General features: G+C 40.9%; 1 protein-coding gene and 1 long non-coding RNA gene across 7 annotated transcripts in view; one reads left to right on the forward strand and one right to left on the reverse strand.

Annotated features, from left to right (window-relative positions):
- The first annotated feature begins 5,819 nt into the window (after positions 1 to 5,819).
- Positions 5,820 to 23,037, forward strand: LOC123330515. Its single transcript, XR_006546476.2, has 3 exons — positions 5,820 to 6,123; positions 20,351 to 20,542; positions 22,740 to 23,037. It is a non-coding gene; the product is annotated as an uncharacterized LOC123330515 (long non-coding RNA).
- RAB3C (RAB3C, member RAS oncogene family) overlaps positions 14,950 to 27,806 on the reverse strand; it is a 306,038-nt gene continuing 293,181 nt past the window's right edge. For all 6 annotated transcript variants that reach the window (XM_044932374.2, XM_006064847.4, XM_006064846.4 and 3 more), the window contains exon 5: positions 14,950 to 22,962. In XM_044932374.2, the coding sequence (XP_044788309.2) occupies positions 22,775 to 22,962 (188 nt within the window). In that variant the 3' untranslated portion in view covers positions 14,950 to 22,774. The remainder of the gene's footprint in view (positions 22,963 to 27,806) is intronic.

The raw sequence follows: 27,806 nt of genomic DNA on the forward strand, positions 1-27,806 counted from the left end.
TTAGGCCTGTCTTTAAGACCCATCCCTACAAATTTCTGTCTGTTTTACCTTGGTCACATTATGTAACATAGTTAAACCTCTGTACTCTCATATTTGACTCTCAATGAGAATCGTTGTGGCCACATTTCAGAGGTCTTTGGTGAGAATTAGAACAATCCATAAACACACTAAGTACCAAAACATTGTTGGTCTGATGACCACAATCTTGTTGAAAAATATTGTGTTTGCCCCAAACTCAAGTTTGTTGGACACATTTTCTCTTGGTTCTTGTCTTTTTTTTTAATTATTTATTTGTTTTTGGCTGCACTGGGTTTTTGTTGCAGTGTGTGGGCTTTCTCTAGTTGCACTGAGAGGGGGCTGCCTCCTAGATGTGGTGGGCAGGCTTCTCATTGCGATGGCTTCTTTTGCTGCAAAGTACAGGCTCTCGGGTGCCCGGGCTTCAGTAGTTGCTGCATGTGGGCTCAGTAGGTGCATTGTGCGGGCTCTAGAAAGCGGACTCAGTAGTTGTGGAGCACAGGGCTCAGCCACCCCACCACATGTGGAATCTTCCCAGACCAGGGATTGAACTGGTTGGTGTCCCCAGTATTGGCGGGCAGATTCTTAACCACTGGATCAGCAGGGAAGTCCCTCAGTTCTTGTCTTCTGTATGGCTTCCCCATAAATTTTAAATGCAATTGTCCTCGTAAAAAGAGACCTTCAGTTTTTTGTCATGTCATGGAGCTACCCTGCAAACTGAATTTTTCCCCTCTGTGAGTCTAGTTTATGATAGTTAGTTGCCTTTGTTTTCCTGGGTGTGCACGTGTGCTTAGTCACTCAGTCGTGTCTGACTCTGTGCCACCCCAGGGACTGCAGTCCTCCAGGCTCCTCTGTCCATGGGGATTCTCCAGGCAAGAATACTGGAGTGGATTGCCATGCCCTCCTCTGGGGGTTCTTCCCAACCCAGGGATTGAACCCAGGTCTCCCACACTGCAGGGAGATTCTTTACCATCTGAGCCACCAGGGAAGCCCTGTTTTCCTAGGAAGCAGCAAATGAGAATATGATATGGTCCCTGGACCTTTGTTTCTTGTATATTATTCTATTCAAAGCCATTTGGGAATTCATCTCTTAATAAGAAAACTGTATGAATTTATTAATGATTTATGTATGGTTTGGTTACAAATTTAAATCTTTTTCTTTTTTAATTTAAATTTGCTTATTTATTTTTGGCTGCACTGGATCTTTGTTGCTGTGCATGGGCTTTCTCTAGCTGAGGCAAGTGGGGCTACGCTCTTATTGCAGCATGCGGGCTTCTCATTACAGTGACTTCTCTTAATTGTGGAGCATGGGCTCTAGGGCACGCAGGCTTCAGTAGTTGTGGAGGGAGGACCCTAGAGCATGGCGACTCCTGTAGTCGGGGCACGCGGGCTTCAGTAGTTGTGGAGGGAGGACCCTAGAGCATGGCGACTCCTGTAGTCGGGGCACGCGGGCTTCAGTAGTTGTGGAGGGAGGACCCTAGAGCATGGCGACTCCTGTAGTCGTGCATGCGGGCTCAGTAGTTGTGGCACACGGGCTTAGTTGCCCTACAGCATGTGAAATCTTCCTGGGCCAGGAATCAAACCCCCTATCCCCTGCATTGGCAGGTGTATTCTTAACTACTGGACCACCAGGGTGGTCCCACTAATTTCTATCTGGGTCCAAATCTTGCTGACTAAAGGGACTTACCATGCTTGAAAAAGAAGTCATCATCCAATGAAACTTTTTTGGTGAAGTAAACAGATGGTGTGCTGGTGTAAGGATGGTAAAGTTCTTTTTAAATACCTCAGAAACTCATGAAAAATAAATGGTACACTTTAAAAAAAAATCCAAACTTCTTGCAAGATTGTGGTGAGCAGGAATTTTTACATTATGTTAGTGAGTATGTAAATTGGCATGGTGTTTTTGAACAATCATTTGGTATTTTGTAGTAATAGCTTTAATGATGTTCATTTCACTTTCAGAAGTCTGCCCTAAAGAAAAAAACAAGCAAAGCTTTAGCTAAACAGATACTCATTATAGCATTATTGATGACCAGAAAGTTAGAAATGACCAATGTGTGAATAGTAGAAGATTGTTTAGATAAATGATTGTACTTACAGTAAGATTAACTACAATATATCCATTAAAAATACTGGTTTAGGAGATGACTTGGGAAAATATAATACAATTATAGTGGAAAAAGAAAACCAAAATACCGAACTATCCATACTATAATCTATCTGCACATTATAGATGTATATAAATACACTATTTCCTCCCTATTTCACAGTCTGTCTTCATATTCTAACAGAATTTTCTGCAACACTCCCGAGCTATTTCTTGCCTCCAGTAGGTCATATAATGAAGAATGGATTGCACTTAACCAAAGCATTTCCACTACTGTTAGAAAGAATTTGTCGTGTTCACATTTTCATTTTATCCTATCATGGGGTATTGGTCTGAATATGGAAAAAAAAAAACTATACAACAAACAGGGGTATGGATTCAGAAATTATGGTTGGTTGTTTATTTCTAACATGTAGTTGATATAGTAACATCATTATTTTCTAGATTCTTTTCTTTAGCCTGTTTTATCAGAAAAGGCAGTTCTATGCTGGACCTTAATCTACACATTGATCATTTTAGAAAGAGCCACATATTCCTTCAATAATAAATAATAGTATTTTAATTTTGTTATTTATCTTTTTCATTTTCAGCTTCAGTGAGTTATAACTGAGAAGTAATAAAGTACACCTTCTTAAGTATGTAATTTGATAAACTTTGACATATGTGTGCACACCTGTGGCATTAGCTATCTATTGTTGTGTTACAGATTACCTCCCAAATTAAGGGCTTAAAACAATACACATTTGTTATCCTACAAATATTTCTGTGGATCAGGAATTTGGGAGTGGCGTAGCTGGGTGGCTCAGGCTCAGGATATCTCATGTAGCTCCAGTCAGGATGTTTGAAGGGCTGCAGATGGTAAAGAACCTGCCTGCCAGTGCAGGAGACACAAGAGATGTGGGTTCGATCCCTGGGTCAGGAAGATCCCCTGGAAAAGGAAATGGCAACCCACTCCAGTATTCTTGCCTAAAGAATTCTGTGGACAGAGGATCCTGGTGGGCTACAGTCTGCAGGGTCGCAAAGAGTCAGACACGACTAAGTGACTAACACACTCACACAGACACACACGCATGCACACAAACAGACATCTGAAGATTTGACTGAGGCCAGATAATCTGCTTCTAAGATGGCACACTCTCGTGGCTGTTGGCAGGAGTCCTCAGTTTTTTGCTTGCTCTTGACAGGATGCCTTAGGTTACATCTGGGGGAAATATCTCCACAGTGGCTGGTTACTCCTCACAGAGTGAGTGAGCCAAGAGACAGCAAACAAAAGAAAACTGCAGTGTTTCATGACCTGGGCTCCAAGACTGTCATCAACCCCCTTTATTCCACTTGTTAGAAGTAAGTCACTAAGTGCAGCCCACACTCGAGGAAGGAAGATTAGGCTCTGCTCCTGGAAGGGAGGAATATTAGAGAATCTGTGAGTGTATTCTAAAACCCGCACATGCATGAAGTTAGCAGCACAGTCAAGATAATGAACATATACCATGTTAATTCAGATTCTAAGCCAAGTGAAATGTTAATGTACCTAATAATATTTCAACTTTGATGGTAAGTTTCTAAATTACACAAAGTATTTTCCCAAATACCATTGTTACCTTGTGTAACAGTGGACAGAGGACCTTTCAGATTGAATTATTTTCAGAGTGTTTTCAAAATTGTTCTTTGAGCAGTCAGCACATCTTTTATGCATGAAGCTGGTAAACATCCAGCAAATTTGGGCCAGAAATATAAAAATTCCTTATTTGGGAGATAAAGGGGAAAGGATGCAGCAGAGGATAAATAAGAATATGTACATAAATTATGTTTCTTTAATGTCAGGCCTCTGACTCCCTCATGACCTTATCAGAAAACATTATTTGGAACGTCTAAAGAAAGATATTTTTCTGACAAATACTGAAAATGTGCTCTTACTTCTAGAATGCCAGCATCTCTACAGCAAGCACCCAGAGAGCACATTTTCTATCTCCCGAGTTTTTCTGAGAGCAAAGGGTTTCCTCTGTCATTGCTGCTCTCACAGCACCTGTGTGATGACCACAACATCACAAATGACATTGCCGCCCTCCACGCAGTATGCACTTTGTGTATATATCTGGCGCTATGCTGTCTCTTGAACCCACATTAGCTCATTTCTTTCTTATAAATCCCTGTAAGAGAGGAGGACTAGCCTCAGTTTAATTTTTTTTTTTTTTCTGTTAAGAATGTTGGTGAAATTAAGACAACCCATGGTCATTCATTCAATCATTTGTGCACCCTCCATTCAACAACTGTTTTTTGAGCACTAGCTCGTGCCTGGTACTGTTTAGGTGCTGGGGGTTTTGAAGGAACAAAACGGCTAAAATTCTCTACCTTCAGAATTACATGAAGGAAGTGACATTTAAACACAGACTGTTCAAAGTCTGGATTCCTAACCACCATATCAGTGATTCTCAAACTTCTATGGGAGTAAACATCACTTGAGAAGCTTCATAATAATACATCAGGTGGCCAAAGTATTGGATTTCCTTTAGGAGTGACTGGTGTGATCTCCTTCCTGTCCAAGGGACTCTCAAGAGTCTTCTCCAACACCACAGTTCGAAAGTATCAATTCTTTGGTGCTCAGCCTTCTTTGGCCACTTTACAAAAAGAGCCAACTCATTGGAAAAGACCCTGATGCTGGGAAAGGCAGGAGGAGAAGGCGATGACAGAGGATGAGATGGTGGGATGGCATCAGCGATTCAATGGATATGAGTTTGAGCAAACTCCAGGAGAGAGTGAAACACAGGGAAGCCTGGTGTGCTGCAGTTCATGGGATCACAAAGAGTTGACATTACTGAGTGATTGAACAACAACAACAACCTTCTTTATGGTCCAAATCACATGTCCAAATCTCACATCCATACTGACTACTGGAAAACCATGGCTTTGACTACAGGCACCTTTGTTGGCAAGGTAATGTCTCTGCTTTTTAATATGCTATCTAGCTTTGTCATAGCTTTTCTTCCAAGGAGTAATTGTCTTTTAATTTCATGGCTGCAGTCACCATCCACAGTGATTTTGGAGTCCAAGAAAATAAAATATGTCATTGTTTCCACTTTTCCCCCTTCTACTTGCCTTGAAGTGATGGGACTGGATGCCATGATCTTAGTTTTTTGAATGTTGAGTTTTAAGCCAGCTTTTTCACTCACCTCTTTCACCCTCATTGAAAGGCTCTTTAATTCCTCTTTGCTTTTGGCCATTAGATTGGTTTTCATCTGCATTTCTGAGGCTGTTGATACTTCTCCTGGCAGTCTTGATGCCAGCTTGTGATTCATCCAGCCCAGCATTCTGCATGCTGCACTCTGCATATAAGTAAGCAGGGTGACAATATACAGCCTTGTCATACTCCTTTCTCAATTTGGAACCAGTCCGTTGTTCCATCATCAGTTCTAACTGTTGCTTCTTTACCTACATACAGGTTTTTCAGGAGGCAGGTAAGGTGGTCTGCATTCCATCTGTTTAAGAATTTTGCACAGTTTCTTGTGATCCACACAGTCAAAGGCTTTAGCATAATCAATGATGCAGAAATAGATGTTTTTCTGGGACTCTCTTGCCTTCTCCGTGATCCAGCAAATGTTGGCAATTTGAAGTCTGGTTACATTACAGGGCAAAGGGGAGTTTGCATGTGTAATTAAGCTTATCGATCCTAAAGTGGAGATTATCCCAGTTCGTTCAGGTGAGACCAATGTAATCACGTGATCCCTTAAAAGCATAAGAGGAGGGTGAAGGGTTGTGACAGGGAAGTCAGAGAGATTTCAAGAGTGAGCCTTGTTTGAGGTGCAGGCTCTAAGACATAAAGGTCATGTGCAGTGACTGGAGACAGGCTTCTAGGAGCTTATTCAGAGCATGGAAAAAGCTCTAGGAGCAAAGAGTGGTCTTGGGTGACAACTAGAAGGAACCAAGAACCTCAATCCCACAACCACTAGGAACTGAATTCAGCCGGCCTAAAAGAGCATGGACGCAGATCATCCCCAGAGCCTCCGGTAAGGAATGTGTCTCTGTTGACACATTAATTTTTAGGCTACTGAGACCAGTAGGACTTCTGCCTACAGAACTGTGAAATATTAATAATATCTGGGTTGTTTGTTTTAAGCTGCAAAGTTGGTTGTAAGTTGTTATGGCCTTGTAACAAAGCATGATACACAACCAGGAGTTGGGATCCTGTCACACCTGTGCACAGTTAGAATGAATGAGTTTCTTACAGAAGATCAAGAGCACATTCTGCAGCACCGGAGTTTACCTGGGAATAAAGAGCTGCCTGTGCCAGTCCCGCCAACGGCAAAGGTATTGTGCTTGTCCCTGTGCTATTGCAAGAGGAATGGGCAAGCTCATTTTCATGGGCCGCAACTAGAAATGGCTTGAAAGAAAAGGAGATAAAGGGGGACTTCCTTCCACAGGGGCCATTCATTGTTAGGGGGTTTGCTGGACTGCTTGTCATGATGTTGCCATGACTTCAGTAGCACTGCCCAGGGCCCCGTTTGCATGCTCACACTTTGACACTAATCTTAATAAAACAGCTGCTACTCCTGGACTTAATAATTTGTGGTTGAATGAAGACTAGGAACAGGTGAATGGGCAACCTTAATGGCTTTTGAATAGTGGGATAACCTGTGATGGCAAAGAAAGCACTGTTTTGTTCTGTATTGGGGGAAGCTGTCCAAATTGGATAAAGCTGTATGAAACTGTGTTATCTGTTGAGTTGTGATAACTCAACAGTTATATGTGTGATATCTGATAACTGTGTTATCTGTTGTTGTTATCTGTTAAACTGTTGAGTTTTTTGGTTGTTTTTTTCTGTGTGTGTGCGTCACAAAACTGGACCACATGAAAATCACCTGACAGCCTTTGAAAAAATGCTTGACCTTGGGTCTCAGCATCAGAAAAATCTGATTAAATTAGTCAGTATGGAGCTAATGAACCAAGTTGAAAAGCCCTTCTCTGGGCTCTTTCCTTCAGAATTGATTCTGGTTGGATCATTCTTGTTACAACAGGGACCAAGCTGTCTGCCAGCCAACTTGCTGTTCCCATGCTGAAGAATCTAAGGATAATAAGAAATTCAACTCATGTGCCTGACGCATAAAGACTTTTTTTAAAAAAATAACATTTGTTGCAGGCATAGATGGATAAAATAATACACAGTGCCTCAGAATATTGAAAATACCGTAAAGCTTGAAAATGCCATCAGTTTTAATGATCAGATCATGAAGTGACTTGAGGGTGGTCTTAATGTTAAATAATTAACCTCTAAGTGTTCTTTCAGATTAAATCATTGTATTTATGAGGATGGCCTGGGGGTCAAATGGAAATGATTTTTAAAAAAATTCTAAAAGGCTATTATACTCGTTGATATTATAATGCCTTTGGAAGAATTTTTTTTCTTTTCTACTGACAATTCAAGGAAAATCTTCTAGGTCTTTACCATTTAAGAGCAGACAGTAAGAGATATATTGAAATGTCTTGTATAGGGAATCACAGTAACCTCGGGGGATTGGCAAGGAGAGCACCAGCAATTGTGTATATGTGTTAATAGTAACTGTATTTTAAGCTACAGAAAGGGAAAAGGAGATTTTTCTGCATGTCATCTCAGGGTCTCGTTTAGTTTTTGATAATACATAAAAATCTTAAGTATTTTTGTGCAAGCTTCTGTTTTCGCTGTAGGATTGCGGCATCCGGGAATCTAATATATTTTTCAAGACCCTTTTTTCTTTAACCAGCTTTTGATTTCTTGCTCATACTATCAAATCTCCGTAAGAAATTATCCTTTCCCTTCTGCTTCCCATTGTAAAACCTGACTGCCCTTCAGCTCAAGTATTAACAAATGGTCTTTTGTGGATGTCAATGTTTAAGTTTCTAGAATTTCCATTACCAACACCACTCCTTCCAAAGTTCTATTTTTAAATGTCCTTTCAGTTTTGACTTGTTCTCTATTAGCCTACCCCTGTCTTTTGCCTTTTCTAGTCTATGAACAGAGGCAAGGGCAAAAAAGATGCCAACGGATATGTTAATTTATACTTGACCTGAAGTGATGTCGGCCACAGGGAGTGCATCACACCTGGCGTATCCCAGCAAGAAAGTACAAAGGAGCAGCTGCCGACTTTTCAGAAATACAATTGCCTGCTCTTCTCTTGCAAATGGTTTCGTGATTTGGTGGAGGCACAGCAATTTAAAACCTTAGCTCAGTCGGGCTTGTTACCCGCTTAAACAAAAGACTGCTGGCTGTTTTGACATGAACAATGTAGTCATCGCTGCTAAGATGAGCTTGTGCTTTTCTTGGTTAGTTTGAAAATTATTTAAAAAAAGAAAAAGAACTTTAAACGTCTGTTTCAGTATGGACCTTAAAAAGATAGCTGTTGTTCATTTCATCATAAGTAGTTGTTGGAAGCTCTGTGCCCTACAGATTAGTAAAAATATTAGGAAAGGACAAGAGCAACCCGTTTGAGATAGCTGTGCAGAAAATAAAGCACAGAGAGATGGAGCAGAAGAGAAAGAAGCAGGAGTACAAATGGGAGAATAAGACTTGGATGGCAAGAGTATCAATTTTTTGCTTATATTTTCTAATTCAGCTCTCTTTAACATAGAATGATATGTAAGCCTCTTGAAATAAGGCAAAATAAAACCCTTTTTAGACTGTCCTTAATAGCCTTTTCTTGTATTTAGAAAGTACCTGAAAGAACAGTATCTTCACCATTACCTTTTGATTCTCTGCCCAGTGCAGACTTTGTCCTCCATTGCTATTCTAAACCTGTCCTGTCCAGATGACCTGGAAGCCTGAATTGTCTCCACATTATCTGAAAATGTGGACCACTCCTGTGTCAGAACTCACTCCTCTCATAGCTTGTCTCCCACCCTCGTCCCATTCTCCATTTATCTCTTTTTTTTAAAAAACTGAAGAATAGTTGATTTACAATGCTGTTAATTGCTGCTGTACTGAAAAGCGACTCAGTTATTCATACACATTCTTTTTTCATATCTTCCAGTGTGACTTATCACAGGATACTGTGCTATACCGTAGGACCTTGTTGTTTATTCGTTCTATATATACCAGTTTGCGTGTGCTAATCTTGAACTCCGGATCCAGCTGTCTCTCACTTGCCACCCATTTGGCAACTGCCGGTCTATTCTCTATGTCCCTGATATGTCTCTGTTTCACAGATAGGTCCATTTGTGTCATATTTTAGACTTCACTTATAAGCGCTATCATATGGTATTTGTCTAGCTGACTTCATTTAATATGATAATCTCTAGTTGCAACCATGTTGCTGCAAATGGCATTTTGTTCTTTTTAATGGCCGAGTAGTATTCCATTGTATACATGTACCACATCTTCTTTATCCATTCATCTGTTGATAGATATTTAGGCTTTTCCATGTCTTGCCTATTGTGAACAGTGCTGCTATGAACATAGGGATGCATGTATCTCTTTGAATTATAGTTTTGTCTGGATGTATGTCCAGGAGTGGAATTGCTGGATCATATGTTGATTCTATTTTTAATTTTTTGAGGAACCTCCATACTGTTTTCCACAGTGGTTATACCAGTTTACATCCCCACCAACGATGTAGAAGGGTTCCTTTTTCTCTATGTCCTCTCAGGCGTTTGTTGTCTGTAGACTTTTAAATGTCCATCCATCACTTTAGCAGCTCCCTTTTTAAGTCATCGTTGTAAGCTTGTCTTCCTTGGTTGCCTATAAATGTAGTGTACCCTACTTCCCCGTCTACTTTTCTGATTCGATATATTCTCCTGAACTTTGTTTTCTCTACTCTCTAGAGTTTTACTTATTATCTCTATTGTTTAATTGAGTATATTTGACATGCAACCTTGTATAAATTTGTGTATAGCATGTTACTTCAGTACTTAACATGCATGCCTTGCTCGGTTGGTCATTGCATATTTACACACTTAAACAGCATCAGTCATATCCCCTACCCTATTCCCTGGTAACCATCATTTTACTGTCTTTTATGAGTTTGACTTTTTTATACTTCACACAGGTGTTATTATACAGTACTTGACTTTCTCCATCTGTCTTATCTCACTTAGCATAATGCACTCAAGGTCTATCCATGTTGTTGCAAATGGCAGGATATCCTTCTTTCTTATGGGTGAATAATATTCCACATATTTTTTATCCATTCATGAATATTTAGCTAGTTTCTATGTCTTGGCTTTAATACTGCAGTAAGCATGGGAGTGCGTATAGCTCTTCAACGTCCTATTTTTATTTCCTTTGGCAATGTTATAGAAAAACTCAGTTTTCCTCCTTCCACTGTAGGAAAAAATCTCAGTTCTTCCCTACTGTGAGTTCTTCCCTGTGAATCTCTGTTACTTCTCATAAAAGACGCTTCACTTCTGGTCACCAAATGTGTGGACGTTTTTCCCCACACCAAGTAATTTTCAGCAGCTAGGTGTCCTATGTGCTTAGTCGCTCAGTTGTGTCCAACTCTTTGTGACCTCATGGATTGTAGCCTGCCAGATTCCTCTGTCCTTGGGATTCTCCAGGTAAGAATACTAGAGTGGGTTGTCATGCTCTTCTCCAGGGGATCTGCCCAACCCAGGGATCCAACCCAGTCCTCCACATTGCAGGTGGATTCTTTACCAGCTGAGCTACCAGTGAAGCCCAGATTTGCAACTAGGTGTCTAGATAACTACCTGGATAGCATCAAGTCCCATAAGTTAAGGGCTCGGTCCCACAAGACTCCCCCCTCCCCCCTACTTTAGACTCTAGTTGCCAACTCAGGTTGTCACCTGGGCTTTTGACAAAGTGGCTGTCGATTGGAAGTTGCAATGACCCCTTCCTCATGTTTAATTAGTTTGCTGGAGAGGCTTACAGAACTTGGAAATGTTTTACTTTTTACCAGGATATGTTGAAGGATGTGGTTGAACATCCAGATGGAAGACATGAGTCAAAAAATGTCTGTGGGAAGGAATACAGAGCTTCATGCCCTCTCTGGGCATGCCACTCTCCTAGCACCTCCATGTGTTCACCAGTCTGGAAGATTGCCAAACTCTGTACTCGTGGGATTTTATGGAGGCTTCCCCACATAGGCCCGAGCAATTGTTAACTCCATTTCTACTACCCCTCCCCTCTCTGGAGGATGAGGAGTGGGGCTGAAAATGCCAAACTTCTAATCCTGGCTTGGTCCTTCTGGTGACCAACATCCACCCAGAAGCCCACTCAGGCTCATCTCAGTAAGAGATGAGAGCATAAGGGTAATATCACTTAAGAAATTACAAGAGCTGGGGAGACTGTGCAAGATGATGGAGTAGAAAGACCCTAAGCTCACCTCCTCTCACAGGCACCCCCAAATCACGACTATTTGCAGAACAACCATTGATGAAGAATTCCAGAGCCTATAAGAAAAGATCTTCTACAAATAAGATGAGGAGGGACAGAATTGTGGTATAGTCAAATCCCATATCCCTGGAGTAGAAGGTTTCACAAACAATTGCAGAGGTTCTCCCAAAGGAGTGAGAGGTCTGAACCCCATATCAGACTCTCCAGTCTGGAGGTCCTGCACTAGAAAGAGAGCCCCAGAGCATTTGGCTTTGAAGGCCAGAGAGGTTTACTCATGGACATGGGCTTCCCTGATAGCTCAATTGGTAAAGAATCCGCCTGCAATGTAGGAGACCCTGGCTTGATTCCTGGGTTGGGAAGATCCCCTGGAGAAGGGAATGGCTACCCACTCCAGTATTCTGGCCCAGAGAATTCCATGGACTGTATAGTCCATGGGGTCTCAAAGAGTTGGACATGACTGAGCAACTTTCATTTTTGGGCTTCCCAGGTGGTGCTAGTGGTAAAGAGCCTGCCAATGCTTGAGACCTAAGAGACGCCGGTTCAATCCCTGGGTTGGGAAGATCCCCTGGAGCAGGGCATGGCAACCTATTCCAGTATTCTTGCCTGGAAAATTCCAATGGACAGAGGAGCCTGGCTGGTTGCAAAGAGTCAGACATGACTGAGCGACTAAGCACAGCACAGCAAGTTTTTAACAACTTAAGTTCAAATGCATCTAAAGCTCTACATTTTAATCTATCCCATTTCATTTTATGTTCTTGATGTCATATTTTACATTTTATTTTGTATTGTTGTTGTTCACTCACTGTTGTGTCTGACTCTTTGAGACGCTATGAACTGCAGCATGCCAGGCTTCCCTGTCCTTCACTGTCTCCTGGAATATGCTCAAACTCATGTCCGTTGAATCAGTGATGCCGTCCAACCTCAGTTGCCCTCTTCGCCTCCTGCCCTCAATCTTTCCCAGCATCAGGGTCTTTTTTCCGGCTCTTTGCATCAGGTGGCCAAGGTATTGGAGCTTCAGCATCTGTTCTTCTAATGAATACTCAGGCTTGATCTCCTTTAGGATTGACTGGTTTGATTTCCTTGCAGTCCAAGGGACTCTCAAGAGTCATCTCCAGGACCACATTTCAGAAGCATCATTTCTTCAGCACTCAGCCTTCTTCATGGTCCAAATCTCACATCCATACATGACCGCTGGAAAAACCAAGCTTTGACTGTACAGAAGCATATTAGAAGTCAGACCCTTAGGCAGCAACTTTTAAAATACACAAATATATAGTCTTATGTGACTGTACACATAACTTTCACTGGCCACAGAGCCATGCAATTAAGGCATCTTGTGGCTGGCAGTTGCAGAAATTGGGGTGCTAGTTGAGTCCTTTAGAAAAGATATCAGTGGCTTAGAGCAAGGCAAAAGGAGAGCTGGACTCGAGAGATGGAGTCCAGTGGCTTCTGTCCATGGAAAGCCCCTCCGTTAGGCCTTAGACATGCAACAAACTGGAAGCCTGTTCCCCAGGCTGAAGCTCCAGAAAAAGCAAAAGACGTCTGTTACATAAAGACGGGAGGGGCGTTTCAGTCCACTGTCTGCACAGTGCATCAGGAAGTGGAAGCTTGCCAAGAACCATTGCTCTGTTTATCACCAGCCCATGGAACTCGGGGAAGCAAGCCCTGCTGGTTTGATTGCTAGGCAATCAAGGGGCTTTCCCTGGTGGAAACCACAGAAACCAAGGCCCTAGACATAAAACCTGGACATCAGACACATGAAAGAGCCCTCCTCTTGGGGTGTGGCAGAGGGAGAGCACAGAGATGGAGCTTGTCTTCTAGGTTCCTGGAGATTTCATGGAGCTCTTAGCTGTTTGATTAGTTAGAACCTGCCCCACAGGCTGTAGCCCTGAAGGTAAGCTAGTTGACTGCTTTCACAGAAATGCTGGGTTCCTCAGTCTGTTGCCTCTTGCTGTGCTCTGGGAGTGGCAGCCATGTAAGAACTCTTTCTCCATTATATTTTAGGACCCTCAAACTTGAGCTCCAGTGACCACCAGAGCCAGGTGCTTTGGAGGTGTTACCTGGGCCACAGTGGCGCAAAGCAGGGTGCCAGAGAAGGGTAAAAGAAAGCTCCTTTCTAAGAGATAAAGGTGAGCTGGAGAATGGGAGAGAGCCAGCACAGAGATGGTGCCCGCCAGCCTGTCCCCAGGGAGTACCTTGTCAGGCCTCCTGATGTGTGTTAAACATCAGCCTAACACTTTACCTGAAGAGGCTTATCTGCTTCTCAGCAGATAAGAGCGTGGGTTCCTCTCAGTTGATTGCCTCCATGCTGGTCTCTGAGGCGAGTGAGTCAGAGCCCAGAAATTCTTTATGGGTTGTTTATCATTTGCTATGCACTTTGGGTCTCATGGATGTGATCCCCGTTGACTTTAAAGGGATTCCCTGGTGGCTCAGACAGTAAAGAGTTTTCCTGCAATGCTGGAGACCTGGGTTTGATCCCTGGGTCAGGAAGATCCCCTGGAGAAGGAAATGGCAACCTACTCCAGAATTCTTGCCTGGAAAGACAAAAGCCTGGTAAGCTACAATCCATGGGGTCACAAAGAGTCAGACACAACTGAGGGACTTCACTTTTGACTTCACTTTCTTTCTCGTTTGCTATGCACTTTGAGTCTTTTGGATGTGATCCCTGTTGACTTTAAAAGCTAGGTGTTTGGGGGTTTATCTCAGATGCATATTTCATGAGTTGGGGTACCTGATGTGAGGTTCAAACCCTGTGCTCCACAGGGAGAAGTTCCCTCCTGATCGTGGACATCACATCCAGGATGGAGTTTATGGTGAGATTGTGTCTCAGCTTCTCTTACCTGCTTTGCTTTTTTGTCTTTTAATTTGCTCAATGTGTAAGGGTTGCTCAGGTAATTTCTGTTTTTTCCAGAGGAAGGTTTTCGATATGTAGCTGCAGATTGAGTATGTTCATGGGATGAAGTGAGTTCAGGATCTTCTATGCCACCATCTTGAACCAGAACCTATACTTTGTCTTTTAGGTAATGGAACTAATATGTACTTAATCAGCTGATTAATATGTACTTAGTGGACTCATATGTACTTAATCAGCTGAGCCAGGAATGTCAGCATCCGTCAGTTTCTGGTTCTCACTCTTCAAATCTTATTGGTCCGCATCACCTACCTTCTGAATTGTGTGTCCTGTACTCGTCACCACTGCTGAGCCACTTTTATGTAAGCTGTGCTGGGTCTTTATTGGGCTCTATGTTGTGGTGCACGGGCTTCTCTAGTTGTAGAGTGGGCTCCAGAGCGTGTGGGTTTAATTGTCTCTCAGCAAGTGGGGTCTTAGTTTCCCGACCAGGGATCAAACTCACGTCCTGATAAAAATACATTCACTTTGTCTCTAGTTCAAGCTCAGTACTGCACCTAGGATTGTAGAAGAGAAGGGGACCAAATTGGAAATAGGCATCCTAGGATCAAAAATAATACAAATTGAAGGGAGGTGAAAAAAAGTTCTCAGACCAAGACTGAGAAATTCAGGAATATAGTCTCTTAGATATTTATTGTAATCTCCAAAAAATAAAACAAGATTAACTCAAAGAACAAAAACCACTTTCTATACAGAATTCACATACAAACTTAATACCTAATAGAGCACATACAGTTCTTACACAATTAATTTCAATAAAGAGAATTAAAACTTCACAATGTGAATACACTTTATAGCTTTAAACCCAGACAGAAGCTCCTGTGGACACATGAAGAGTCACAGTAATTGCTGTGCAGCAGTAGTTTTCAGATAAAATCACGATCACTATATGAAAGCATTAAGCTGTTACTTAATTTTTTCTCAAGAAGAGCTCCACAGTGCAGTCACTGAGGAGAAGCCAAAAGTGCCTGGTTACAAAGGAAGGTCTTCATCTATGCACTTCCCCAACTCTCTTTACGGGAAACATGGAACCACAGAAAAATCTCTGGGCACACATCTGCCTGGTTGACGTTGGCCTCGACAGTGTCTTGTGTTTGGTGGTTGGGCAAAATGTCTAAAACAGTGCTTCTAATGAGCTTCAAATCAGTCTGTGTTTTGGAACGAGTCTAGGGCTGCTCAGCAGCACCAAGGAATATGATGATGCTACAGTTCATCTTTCTCATGGGGACAAAAACATAGAGCCAAACTGGGGCAATCTGTGGGGTTTCTGAGGGCCAGTCTGGTTCTCTGGAGAAAAACAATGATCTCTAGCTGCCAGCTCTGTCACCCTTCCATTCAGGGGGCAAACTGCAACCTTCCTCATTCGTTTGCCTGGCACAGTCTCCTCTAATTCTCTTGTCATGTCTTACCTCTTTAGTGGAGCCCTTGACTCCTCCTGTTTTTATAGGTCTCCCATTCTCCATGTTCCTGGATCCTGACATAATGTAGCATTTAGATTATATGTTGGCATTTTGTTCCTTGTGCTTCAGTCAGTAAGCTTATTAGGGGCCAGAGCCATACCTCTTCCATGTTTGATTCCCCCAGCACTGAGCTAGTGCTATTTGGTAACTGTTGATAAGTAAACATTTAAACACATCCTTAAATTATCATTCTCATGTTGGCTACCTGCTTACATTTTCTTTTTTTAATTTGGCACAAAGTCATCTCTAATCTCCCTGTTCCACCCACCTCTGTTTCGTCAGTGGGTGTGAAAGATTTTATCTAGCACATGTAAAATAGGGCCACATATCACTGGTGGTGGCCCAAAGACAGTTTATGTGATTGGCACATCTTCACATGTCAGTTTCAGGCAACTGCCATAGAGAGAGCTGAAGGCTTTCTATGATGTACCGAGGGTCATGGTCACGTAAAACCAACGGCCCTTCATCATTTTTAGTGAAAAATGTAACTTTTCTTCCCAAGGGTATTATGATTTACTCTAACTAAATGAAAAAGCAAACCACAATATTAAAATGAATGCTTTGCCTTAAAAATCGAAATGGCAAATAGGAGTTTAAGATAATTGTCCTACTTGAAACTTCGTATTTATAAACACAGTTTTTGGTAGTCCAGCAACCAGGCCTAACTTCTTGATTTTCCATCTCAGTGAAGTTGTAGACCACAAATTATGAGACTAATCAAGGGGGTTTGAGGATGAATATATGAGTTTATGATGATATACCAAAATGATGTAAGGGTTTTGACTTGTTTCTTTTATATTATCAGTGTGGACAATTGAGAATTGAAAGAGAATATAACAACAACATAAAAAATCAATGTCTTAGCGTTCCCAGGACTGACAGTGTGTAATTTGCAAACAGAATACAGGGTTAACAATAAAATATACACACAAATATGAGTGAAAATTCTTAGTAGACAGAACATGGGATCAACATTTCAGAGAAAAATAAAAATGACTTATGTGCATATTTTTTTCTTAGGTTTCTAAGTTAACCTCTTATAAAAGGCTTCAGGAGAAAAAAAGCTTCAGGAGAATTTGTAACTAAAGAAGGGAACACCTATTTAAAATAAACTAACAGCCATTCTGTCTTGAAAATAAAACCCACAATTCTAAAAGGCAAGATTGACATATATTCGCAGATACTAAATGTTTGGTCTTAATTAGGAATAAAACATACTTTGAAGTAGGCACAGAAGAGTTTCACATGACACCAATAAGGTATTTACTGTATAAATTGCACCACTAGACAAATACAGCTACAAGAAATAATTTGAGCAAGTCAAACAGCCATCAAAGCATCTCACACATTCATTATAATTCACTCTTTCATACTAGTTTATATACACTGAGTAAGTCATTAAATATTGCACTTATTGGCCCATGAACCCTCAATTCTGAGGTGTTGAAAAATAGAAAACAAATCTATTTTTTACAACATATTTCATGCAACATTTAAGACATTTCAGTTCCACAAACACCATTAAATAGTTGTACATTTGGACAGGTCAACGGTATCACATCACGTCTGACATTAACAATATATTAACAGGAATTAACAGGAAGTTTTCATTCAGCACATATCCTAGGGATGATGAGAAAATGTATGGAAAACCATCATACCAAGACAGCAAACAACCCCCAGACTTCACTTTTATGAGGAGCATGGAACCACTAGACAGATGTAGGCTCGCTCACGTCCCTGAAAGGCCAGGTGTTTGTGGCTCACATACCATCTGCATCTTTAAGAACAGCGTTCATGAACCTAAGCAACCTTTAGTGCCAAACAACATAAACATGGAAATATTTCCATTAAGAAATAAAGCCACAGCCAACTCTCAGTTGTCCACAATGAAGGAAAGTATGAACACAGGTGAACAAAATACATAGGTAACCCCCTCCCATGCCCCATCCTCATTTCAGCAAGTAATGACTGGTTACAGTTACAGTAAATGTATCAATGGAAGGTAAACGGTGAAACTTAAGTCTCATTTCCTGTTTTTGGTCCTGTCATTCTGTGGGGGTAGTGCTTGAAAAAATTAAAACGATAAAAAATCAGGAACTAGAACAGAGAACTGTAAATAGAAAGCTCAATTTGTCCACTGTCTCAATGATCTGATTTTAATACTCAAACTCTGACAAAGACATTGCAATAATTTCTTTTCCCTAGAACGTTTGCAAACTATATCCTCTCTATCCTCTCCTTTTAATGGAAATTAGTTCTGTGCACAGACACACAAATCTAGTCAGTGTGAACAATCTATTTTGTAGACCTTTTAAAAGGAAATGCCAGTTCCAGCTGGAGCATAGTAAAGCTTCCTTTTCCCTGGCACTGAGAAAGCACCATAGATGGAACTTCTCCTTCATAGAAAAGTGTGTGTGAGTGTGTATGTTCTGGGAGGCGCAATACTCTTGTGGCCCAAATGTAAATAGCTTAATCCATTTAAGGGAAATATTTGATTAGCGTGTCAAGCATTCCTGTAAAGATTTTTAAGAAACCAGAAATATTTATTTATGAAGTAACAATAGGTGGATATATTTTAAATAAATTCTCCAGACATGTTTTTGCCCCGCTACAGGACACTGTTTCTGGAATCTGGAACGCTGTAGGTGCACTGTAGAGATAATCAAGACTTTTTTTTCCTGGTTATAAGCTTCATTTTTTATCCAGGTTTTCCCAGTTTGTTTCAGAATATAAAACAGGTTTACGTCTTTGATTGGCTTTGATCAAAAGCTACCTAAAATATAAAGGACTCTAAAAAGCTGACCCTAATGGTTCAGCTCATCAGAGACTTCACCACTTTACTGGCAGACCCCTAAAGCACAGGTAGTTTACTCAAATGGACAAAGCCAAGCAGAGCTGGAGAGGCTGCACTTCCAGGGGGTGATTAGAAAGGCCACGTGGGTCTGGTTGCTCACGCGGCACCCCGACCCAGCACACTGAGTAAGCACACACATGAAGGATCAAAGAGTTCTAGCTACCAGTCATGCGCACTGTCATTTAGAAAGACAGGCTTCTTCAGACAGAAAGACAGACCACCTCCCAAGTATACCCCACTAAAACTTCTGATGGAGCATTCCAATAGCATATGAAAATGATTAGACACTTTTTGGCTTGGAAGGGTTTTAGTCATGACTTTAAGAAGTAGATTAGCTTTTCATGTGCAGCTGCTACCTCTGCCTTGGCATAGCTTGGGAGAGTCTGGATACATTTTCAGTATAGTCCCCCAAATGCCACATGGTCAACTGAAGAATGGTACAGCCATCCTCACCAAGCACGAAGATACACATCAGATAAAATACATCACAATGAGCCCCGATGACCAACTACCATGCTCTGAAATTAATGTTGTTTCATGGAAGTTAACAGTAGACGTGTGTTTTACTTAAAAAAAAAAAAAAAAAAAAAAAAAAAACATTGCATCCCTGAAAGTATTGTCAGCATAGACGTAGTTAAAATTGGAAGTTTAAGTTGGTTCCTGAAGGATAACCACTGTGTTGAACCAAAGAACTATAATTAATCTGGATAAGAGTTAAGTAGCTGAAATAGATATTTATTTGTTGTGAATATAGATGTCATATAATTGGGGTTGTACTTTAATAGAATTTATAGTTCACATTTAATGTAACACTGATGCAGCTTTCTCTGTAGCCAAAGGCATCATCATAGTTCCCTTTCCAAATAAAAATCTTGGCACTTATTTATTAGGCAGCAGGGGGTAATGATTTTAAGTGAACCTAAGGAGGAGGTTAGAAGTTCAAGGCAGTGGAAGCTGTTCACGGAGGGCAGTGACAATGAATTAATTCACTGACTTAAAGCAGTTCTTCTTAGGAGCCCAGACATACAATGCTAACTTGTAAACTGCCATCCTAGGACTAAAGTTCCATGTACCTTCTATATCTACTCACATCCCCAGAAGCTGAAATGCAGATCTACTCCATGAATGACTATGCAGAGGAAATAATTTCCAGTCCGATTTTTCATTTACATTTAGAAAAGAAAGGAAGTCCCCAAACCAAAGCTCATGGAAATATCTGCTCAAAACAATCAAGGTTTGATTATAAAAGTAATCAGAGAGATGGGGTGATGAGTGGCAGAGGAAGACAAATTCATACTGGAAACACTAATTGAACTGCATTGAGGCTAAAAGATGGTTGTCTACAATTTACACACTAACACTCTGTAAGATGTCTTTGTGCTTCTGAATACAGATTTAGTTAGGCAATTAGTAAAAAATGATCTGTGGTTATTCAGGCTGTTGGCAGATGGAGAGAATATGGGAGGTATTGTATGCATGTGTGTGTTTATATACATTCACATGCATGATGGCCAGAAGGCTGAAAAACCTTGGAATTATAGTGTTATAAGTAATATAGCTTGATGCCAATAGAAGTTTACTTAGTTAATCCTGGACTGGTTCTTTTTTGCCAAATCTGATTTTAAAGCCAAGATCTCTTGATGAGATTAGGAATAGAAGACTTTTCTCTCTTTCCATGTGCTTTATATAGCAGGAGCATTGGTGCTCAACCCTTTCTGGAAGCTTCTGGCTTGGTGAAATTCATACCAGGGTGAGAGCTTCAGACTGACTTTCAAATCAATTAGGAAGACTCTGCTTCCACTGAGGTCTGGAAAATCGAAATTATTGAACGTTCCTCGGCACTGACACCTGGACCTGACTGGCATAAAGTAGCACAACTTTGGTATGTTTGACACTGTGTATGTGGGTACTTGGGTTAGGTCTTCTGGTTCTAGGGCCAATTAATTCTAATAGAATTAGCTTTTTGGGAAAAGTGTTTACAAGAGGGTAAAACTCAACTTTCTTTCCAATTTTCTACCCTCTGATTTTGCTTTCCATTTTACAATATTACACATATCAAGGGCCTTCTGCAAAAGCCATCTGAGACATCCTATTTAGTATATTTAGGTCCTTGACATCTGTATGAATGTATGTGAGATCAGGGCTAAGAGGGGATGGGAAGGTGTTCCTGGTTCTATTGCTTCGTGTTAAACTGGAAACGTCAGCTTAACAGCTGTACTATTTAACATGGCCATTTTCTAGTCTAGGTTATAGAAATATTACAATATCATGCAAACAGGCTTCTGTTGCAAACAAATTTGCTTTGATGGCCCCCACCTTCCCTCGCTTCCCTTCAGTTTAATTTCTGTGGTTTTTGAAGCTGGTTTGCCCTATTAAAGTCTAATAAACCATTAATGTCTTCCTGTCTTCACTAAGGCCTACCCTGCAGAGTGCCAAAGTGAAAACTTACTCTGCAATTAGTAGATTTTAAGCTATGAAGATGAGACATAATAAAAATGTGGATATGCTTAAGAGAGCCCAAATGCTTTCTCCTGTAATTTTCATCTTCTAACTTACTAGTAATATATGTGATCTACTTCCCTGACTTGCAGGCATTTATTCTCCAGAGACCTCTTTAGCTATATGCATCTTTCCCTATAAATATCTTGGCTTAAACATCTTGCACTTAACATTTTATGGGAAGTTTCTCTATTTTTTAAAAGAGAAAACAGTGTTTAACATGATCACAAGAGAGGAACATTCACCTAATGGAACTGTCCTTACAAATATGCCATTGTGTCCCTTCTAAAGTCCTAGCTGTGAACCATTCTGGGTAGTGATACAGATACTGTATCTCTTTTTTTTGCTCATTTAGACTCGCCGGTGGGATTGGTTTGCTTGTTCACTGTATAAGGTCCTTGAGAAATTTAGGAGAAAGAATCTGGGTATTCAAATGATTTTCTGTCTCTTTTCAATTTGCTTATGGCATCCTAAGATATTTCTGTAATCCTCAGCTCCAAAGAGTGGCCTCTGAGTCCCTTAAGCGTGGCTAAAGGCTTACAGAATGGGATATACCTTAAAAGTATAAATACTTGGAGTTAAAAAGATTAGAGATGATAGTTGCTTTTCTTCAACCCGAGAACCATGGAGATACTACTTCTTAAATGACTTCTAACCAGGTAAAAAAAACCTGGGAAGGTGTGAGCAGAAGGCAGTGGTTTGGGAAGCAAGTCTACATCCTATGGGAAGAGAGAGACTAACAAGCTTCCACTTAACCGCTGTTCCAAGGGTTGATGATGGTTCCAGAAAGTTGTGGTGATATATGCCATGGGGGAGACTCAGGCCTTGGAATTCTACACTTATCATTCTGGATTAAGATGCTTGGTATATAACACGTTCAGCAGATACTTCAGTCTGTCAGTGCCCTCAAATATTTAGAATGTTGGGTGGAGCAGTCCTAGGTTAGGAATTCCTTTTTTAAACATCCAAACTAAAACTGTTGAAATCTAGTTCCAGTCAAGTCAATATTCATCTCTTAGGAAATTTGCAAGGGCCTTGAAGAATATTTTTGTTTCTTTATAGTCAGTGATCTTCTCAGTTATTAATAACATTGAAAGATAGAAACCTGAACCATAAACCAACCAGACTCACAGCAGTCTCCCTAATCATGAGTAATATTTCCACTTGATTTTTTCAATTGAGAGTAAAGCAAATAAGGTATCCTACGATCATCCCCTGCCCATACCACACACACAACCAAATTCTTGGTTATCATACCTACAAGTGAATCGCATAATTTGAACCCATGGCACAAAAGTCAGTTGTATGAAATTATAATCAGAAGTCCCAGCAGTAGCTTAATCTAAGAAATCTGAAACAAAAAGAGCCTAGAAGACAATAACAAATCACATGCAAATACCAGATGTTTATAGATGGATAGTCCTTACAAAGTTAAGATCACATATTCGCCACATATTAACACAGGGACTCTCCCCAGAATTGAATGCATGTTCGAGCCACTGACAGCAAAGATTTCCCTCAAATAGTTATTAGGCAGTATAAATGAAGGCTAATCAATCATTTATAAATGCTGTTTTTAGCAACCAAGCCCTCTGGAGCTGCCTGTTCGGGGACACTAGCAGCCACAGCTGGACTGCGGCGGAGGAGGCGTTTCCTTGAGTCTTGTGTTCTGCTTTGCGGCAGTGATGGCTGGATCTGTCTCCAGGCTCTCAGACATCTTGTCACAGATGATATCCACGAGACGCTCAAATGTCTGCTTGACATTAATGTTATCCTTGGCACTTGTTTCAAAAAATTCAAATCCTGGAAGAAACACACAGAAACACAGCTTGATCATTTCCTACGCGTGCTGAAATTAAATGGGACGTGGTCATGGGAGGCTGGCCGTGACTGGTGGATGTGGTTTGGGTGAGAGAGAGTACGAGGTGTCACGTGAACATACTGCGCTCCAGGAACAACAGTCCAAAGTGGGATTAGTGACAGTTGCAGCTTATTCTTCTCTAGACAAAAAAATACCTTGGCAAGAGTTGGTAATAGTAACATGAAGACTCCTCAGCATAGAGTCCATGTCATCTCTTCCCCTCACCCCCAGATCACCATGTAGCTTCTTCTAATCTTTTCTAAGACTGGGGTTATTTGGCTTTTTTTTTTCTTTCTTTCCTCATTTCGGAGTCGACCAAAGTTATTTTCATTTTTTCATTAATTTGAGGCTTAGACGATGTCATGTTCCTATTCTGCTGTGAAAGGGACTCCCACAGTGTAGGCCTTTGGTAAATGTCCAGTATTTCACTGGACACAAGGTGGCGCTAAAGAATCACTGGATTTACCTGAAGTGTGCTTCAACCTCCTTTAGGAAATTTGAGTGCTGTTAACCTAACAGCACTCCAGGGCTTTGTATACCACTGCATCTAGCTACTGACGCTGGTTTTCCAGAGCTGCTGTTATCTGTCAGCAGCAGTGTTTTTTATCAACATCTGGGAAAGGACACGATACATTCAAATGAGCTGCCAGAAGTGCGAGATGGTACAAAAATGCAGTGGGAGTTTCACGCTTCTACTGATACATCACTACCTGGGCAGAAGCAGCCTCAGTAATCTGCTCTGAAGGCAATCTTATCACTCCATTGTTTGCAGCCACATTCCACTGGCTGAGCTTGCCAGTCAGTTGCCATGACAACCTCCCCACTAGGTCAGCCAGCGATTGCTCTGGTCCATTCAAGGGATGTTGATTTAGGATGTATTGGGCTGAACACAGAAATGCTTTCCTAATCCATTCTGAATTTTACACCCTATAAATCCTTCTGGTTACATCTGTCCCTATCTCCGAGGAACCACATGGATTCAGAGTGATTAAATCATGTGATTTCATCCCAGCTCCTGAAGCCAAATGAGAAAAAACAGATTAATATTTTGCATCTGTGTCAAAACTGCTCTTATAACCTAGAAATACTTATTTTCTTAAGCACTATTAGAGATACACAACAACAAGGAATTTTTGTGAGAATTTCTGATTTGGTTAAGATCGATGACTATGTCTGAACTTGAATTTCTCTAGTTACTGTGTAGTCTGTTGTTAAATGTGAGTAACCACAGGATTTGAGCTGAAGGAACAGCAAGAGTTAAGACAGGTTTTATAAAACAGAAGTGAACATTTCAAGCCCTCTTTGGCTTTTATTTCCCTTTCATTTGTCTCTCCAGATAGTGTTTATGTAGCTCTCTTAAATTCTGCATTTCTTTACAGAAAATGCTATCTGGCTTAACAAGAATTCTCTTCCCTAACATTTGCAGTCTATTGGGCTAGCTCATTCACCTTCCAACAGTATGATCCAGATTTTGGAAAAAAAGTGATTGCTTAGATCCTCACGTGCCTAGATGTCAGAGCTATTTGCATCCTTGTGGGGATTTTCTCAGTTTTAACAGGAGGGTAATTTGTTCCAAAGTACAGAATTTCTTTTCTCCAAAGGTTTTAATTTTCTGTCTTCTGTGACATGTCTTTTATTTATTAGCACGATTGGGAGAAAGCACTGAAATTGAAGGGTATCATAAAAGATGTGGCTATTATAAAACAGTCATCCACGAAAACCTTTGCCAACTGTGATTCTTTTCATCTGGGCTTTGAGATGCACGCTACTGCTGGTGTACAACTTGAGGTGAGTAAAATGACCCTCAAGCCCAGCAGCCAGAGCGCCCTCAGTGTCTGGACTGTCGCCTGGAGCCCCAGGAACAGAGCACCACGTTATACTAGCCCTCCATTTATCCAGCGTGGCTGGAGGAGGGACATCCTATGGTGAAAGGATGATTTGGCCACAGGAGCAGTATTTACTGGCTTTATGATCATGAGAAAGTCATGTTTTTATTCTTACGATCCTTATTTATGACATTTGTCTCTCATTAAGCTCAGTTGAGAAAATATATGTAAAAGTGCCAAGAAACCCAGAAAATGCTATAATTATATAATAATTATGTAATTATGAGGCAGGTGCCAGTAGTTTGTCCACATTATCAGTAAGGAAATAAATGGAGGCACAAAATGGCTGAATACTTTGCTCAGACATTTACTTGACCAGCCAGTAATGGCACAGTGGGCATTTAAATATACATGAACATTCGCCAGCACCTGCAGATACTCTGCAGAGGCTACCATTTGGTTCCAGTAGAATCGGAAGTTCTGTGCTGATATAAGACTTTCATCAATTTAAAAAGTTAGATTTAACACTCCCAGTGAACCAAGTGAAACACCTTTTCTTAATGATCCCAAAGATACTCTGGTATTTTATGCTGCCTAAGGTTCATCAAGGTAGCCATCAGGACAGCTGTATGTCTATAGAGAAATATGTGAAAGGTTCTGGAAATTAGGCCTCCTCTCACTGACCACATGAGCTGTTTGTCATAAAATGAGATATTCAGGATAAAAATCAACATCATTATTTTAACATATAGTTATTTGGATTCAGAGCAAAGCTGTGTTGTCATTTAGCTGCTAGGTCCTGTCTGACTCTGGCACCTCCATGGATGTAACCTGCCAGGCTCCTCCGTCCATGGGATTTTTTTTGGCAAGAATATTGGAGTGGGCTGCCATTTCCTTCTCCAGGGGCTCTTCCTGACACAGGGATTGAACCCACTGTTCTTGCATCTTCTGCATTGGCAGGCAGATTCTTTACCACTGTGCCACCTGGGAACAAAGCAAGTTTACTGTGCAATAAATAATTTTGCCTCCAAGGGAAAATATCAGTATCTTCATCCAGGCAACTTTGTGTTAGACTACACCCCACACCTATGTGTGTCCCTGGTGTTGAAAGCCTGTGGACTAAATCCTTAACATTTCAGCCTTTATTTTTCCACTGAATCCTTGTTAGATTTTCCGGCCATTACCTCTCAATGTATTATACTAACTTCAACTATGGTGGTTCAGACGGTAAGGAATCTGCCTGCAATGCAGGACACTTGGGTTTGATCCCTGGGTCAGGAAGATCCCTGGCGAAGGGAATGGCTTCTCACTCCAGTAATCTTGCCTGTGGAATTCCATGGACAGAGGAGCCTAGCGGCTACAGTCCTTGGGGTCGCAAAGAGTTGGACACGACTGAGCAACTAACACTTTCACTTTTCAACTTCAGCAATAGCAACATGCCCTTTTTCTTAGAAATATTTAACCCCCCATCCATACGCACAATAATTGGAGAGCCAGCACTTCAGCCAGTGATCCTTAGGAAAAAAACTTTGAAGATCATTTCCCATTTATTAAGTAGAACAGTGGTTCAGCAGATAAATAAGTAGCCCAAGGTCACACTGCAAGCTGATTGTGAAGGGTGACAGAGATCTCCCAATAAATAGGTTCCTGGTTAAGCCTACAGCTTTGGACATCTGTCCCTCAGACTACATCATTCAGTATTAATAATTGCAGCACATATGTTTTCATCAGCAAATCAGTGAACACTTTCAGTTAGCCACAGACACTAATCATCCATTCTGATTCCTCTCTGGCACAGACAGCACTGTTCTCAAGTGGGATGAGCCTTGCACTGTGGTTGAGTACATACATTGAGCTGTATAAACTCAGCAGATAACCTTACCAGGATTTCCTTGTGTATCATTTGTTGCTTTTCCCATGTTGCTTGTATATTTTCTCTTTGTATTTAATTTTTGTCAGTTTGATTAATATGTGTCTCACCATGTTCCTCCTTGGGTTTATCTTGTATGGGACTCTTTGTACTTCCTGGACTTGGGTGACTTTCCTTTTCTTTGTTTCCTTTCCCTCATTAGGGAAGTTTTCAGCCATAATCTCTTTGAATATTTTCTCAGGCCCTTTCTCTCTCTCCTCCTTCTGGGCCCTCTATAATGCAAATGTTGGGTGCATTTAATGTTGTGCCGGGGCAAGGAAGCAGAGAGAGGTGGTACAAACCGCTTTCACTCTCCTGTCCAAAGGATGTTATCCTGATTTCGTACCACTAGAGGTCTACCTACAATAGAATCACCTGAAGTACTTAAAAACTTTTAAACTTCACCTCAGACATACTAAACGGGAGTTGTAAGGAGAAGGACCTTAAAGCACGCATTTTAAAAGGCTCCTTAGGTGGTTTCTTGTGTACATGAAAGGTTAAGATTCACTAGCCTCTCTACACCCATGTTCATTACAGCATCATTTACAGTAGCCAAAAGGTGGTAGCTAACCCAAGAATTTATCAGCTGATGAATGAGTAAACAAAATGTGGTATATACATACACTGGACTAATGTTAAGTCTTAAATTCTGACACATGCTACAACATATGTGAATCTTGAAATTATGCCATGTATAATAAACTAGTGACAAAAAAAATACAAAGAAGTCAGATTCAGAGGGACTGAAAGTGAAGGACTAGAGGCGGGGGGGGGGGGGGGCAGAAAAACAGATGTCACATAACAGGTATAGAGTTTCACTTTTGCAAAAGGAAATGAGCTCTGGCAATGTGTGGCACAACGAAGTAGATACATGCTAAACTGTATGCTTTAACATAAAGCTTACCATGTTTTACCAAAAAAAAAATTCTTAGCAATAAATGTCTGAGAATCTAAGAATACAAGAAGAATCATAATCTTAATAGCTCAGGAAACTAGAAAAGAACAAACACATCCCAAAGTTAGCAGAAGGAAAGAATTGACAAAGATCAGA

The sequence above is a fragment of the Bubalus bubalis genome, chromosome 19 (genome assembly GCF_019923935.1).
Source record: "Bubalus bubalis isolate 160015118507 breed Murrah chromosome 19, NDDB_SH_1, whole genome shotgun sequence".
In the NCBI taxonomy this organism is placed as follows: Eukaryota; Metazoa; Chordata; class Mammalia; order Artiodactyla; family Bovidae; genus Bubalus; species Bubalus bubalis.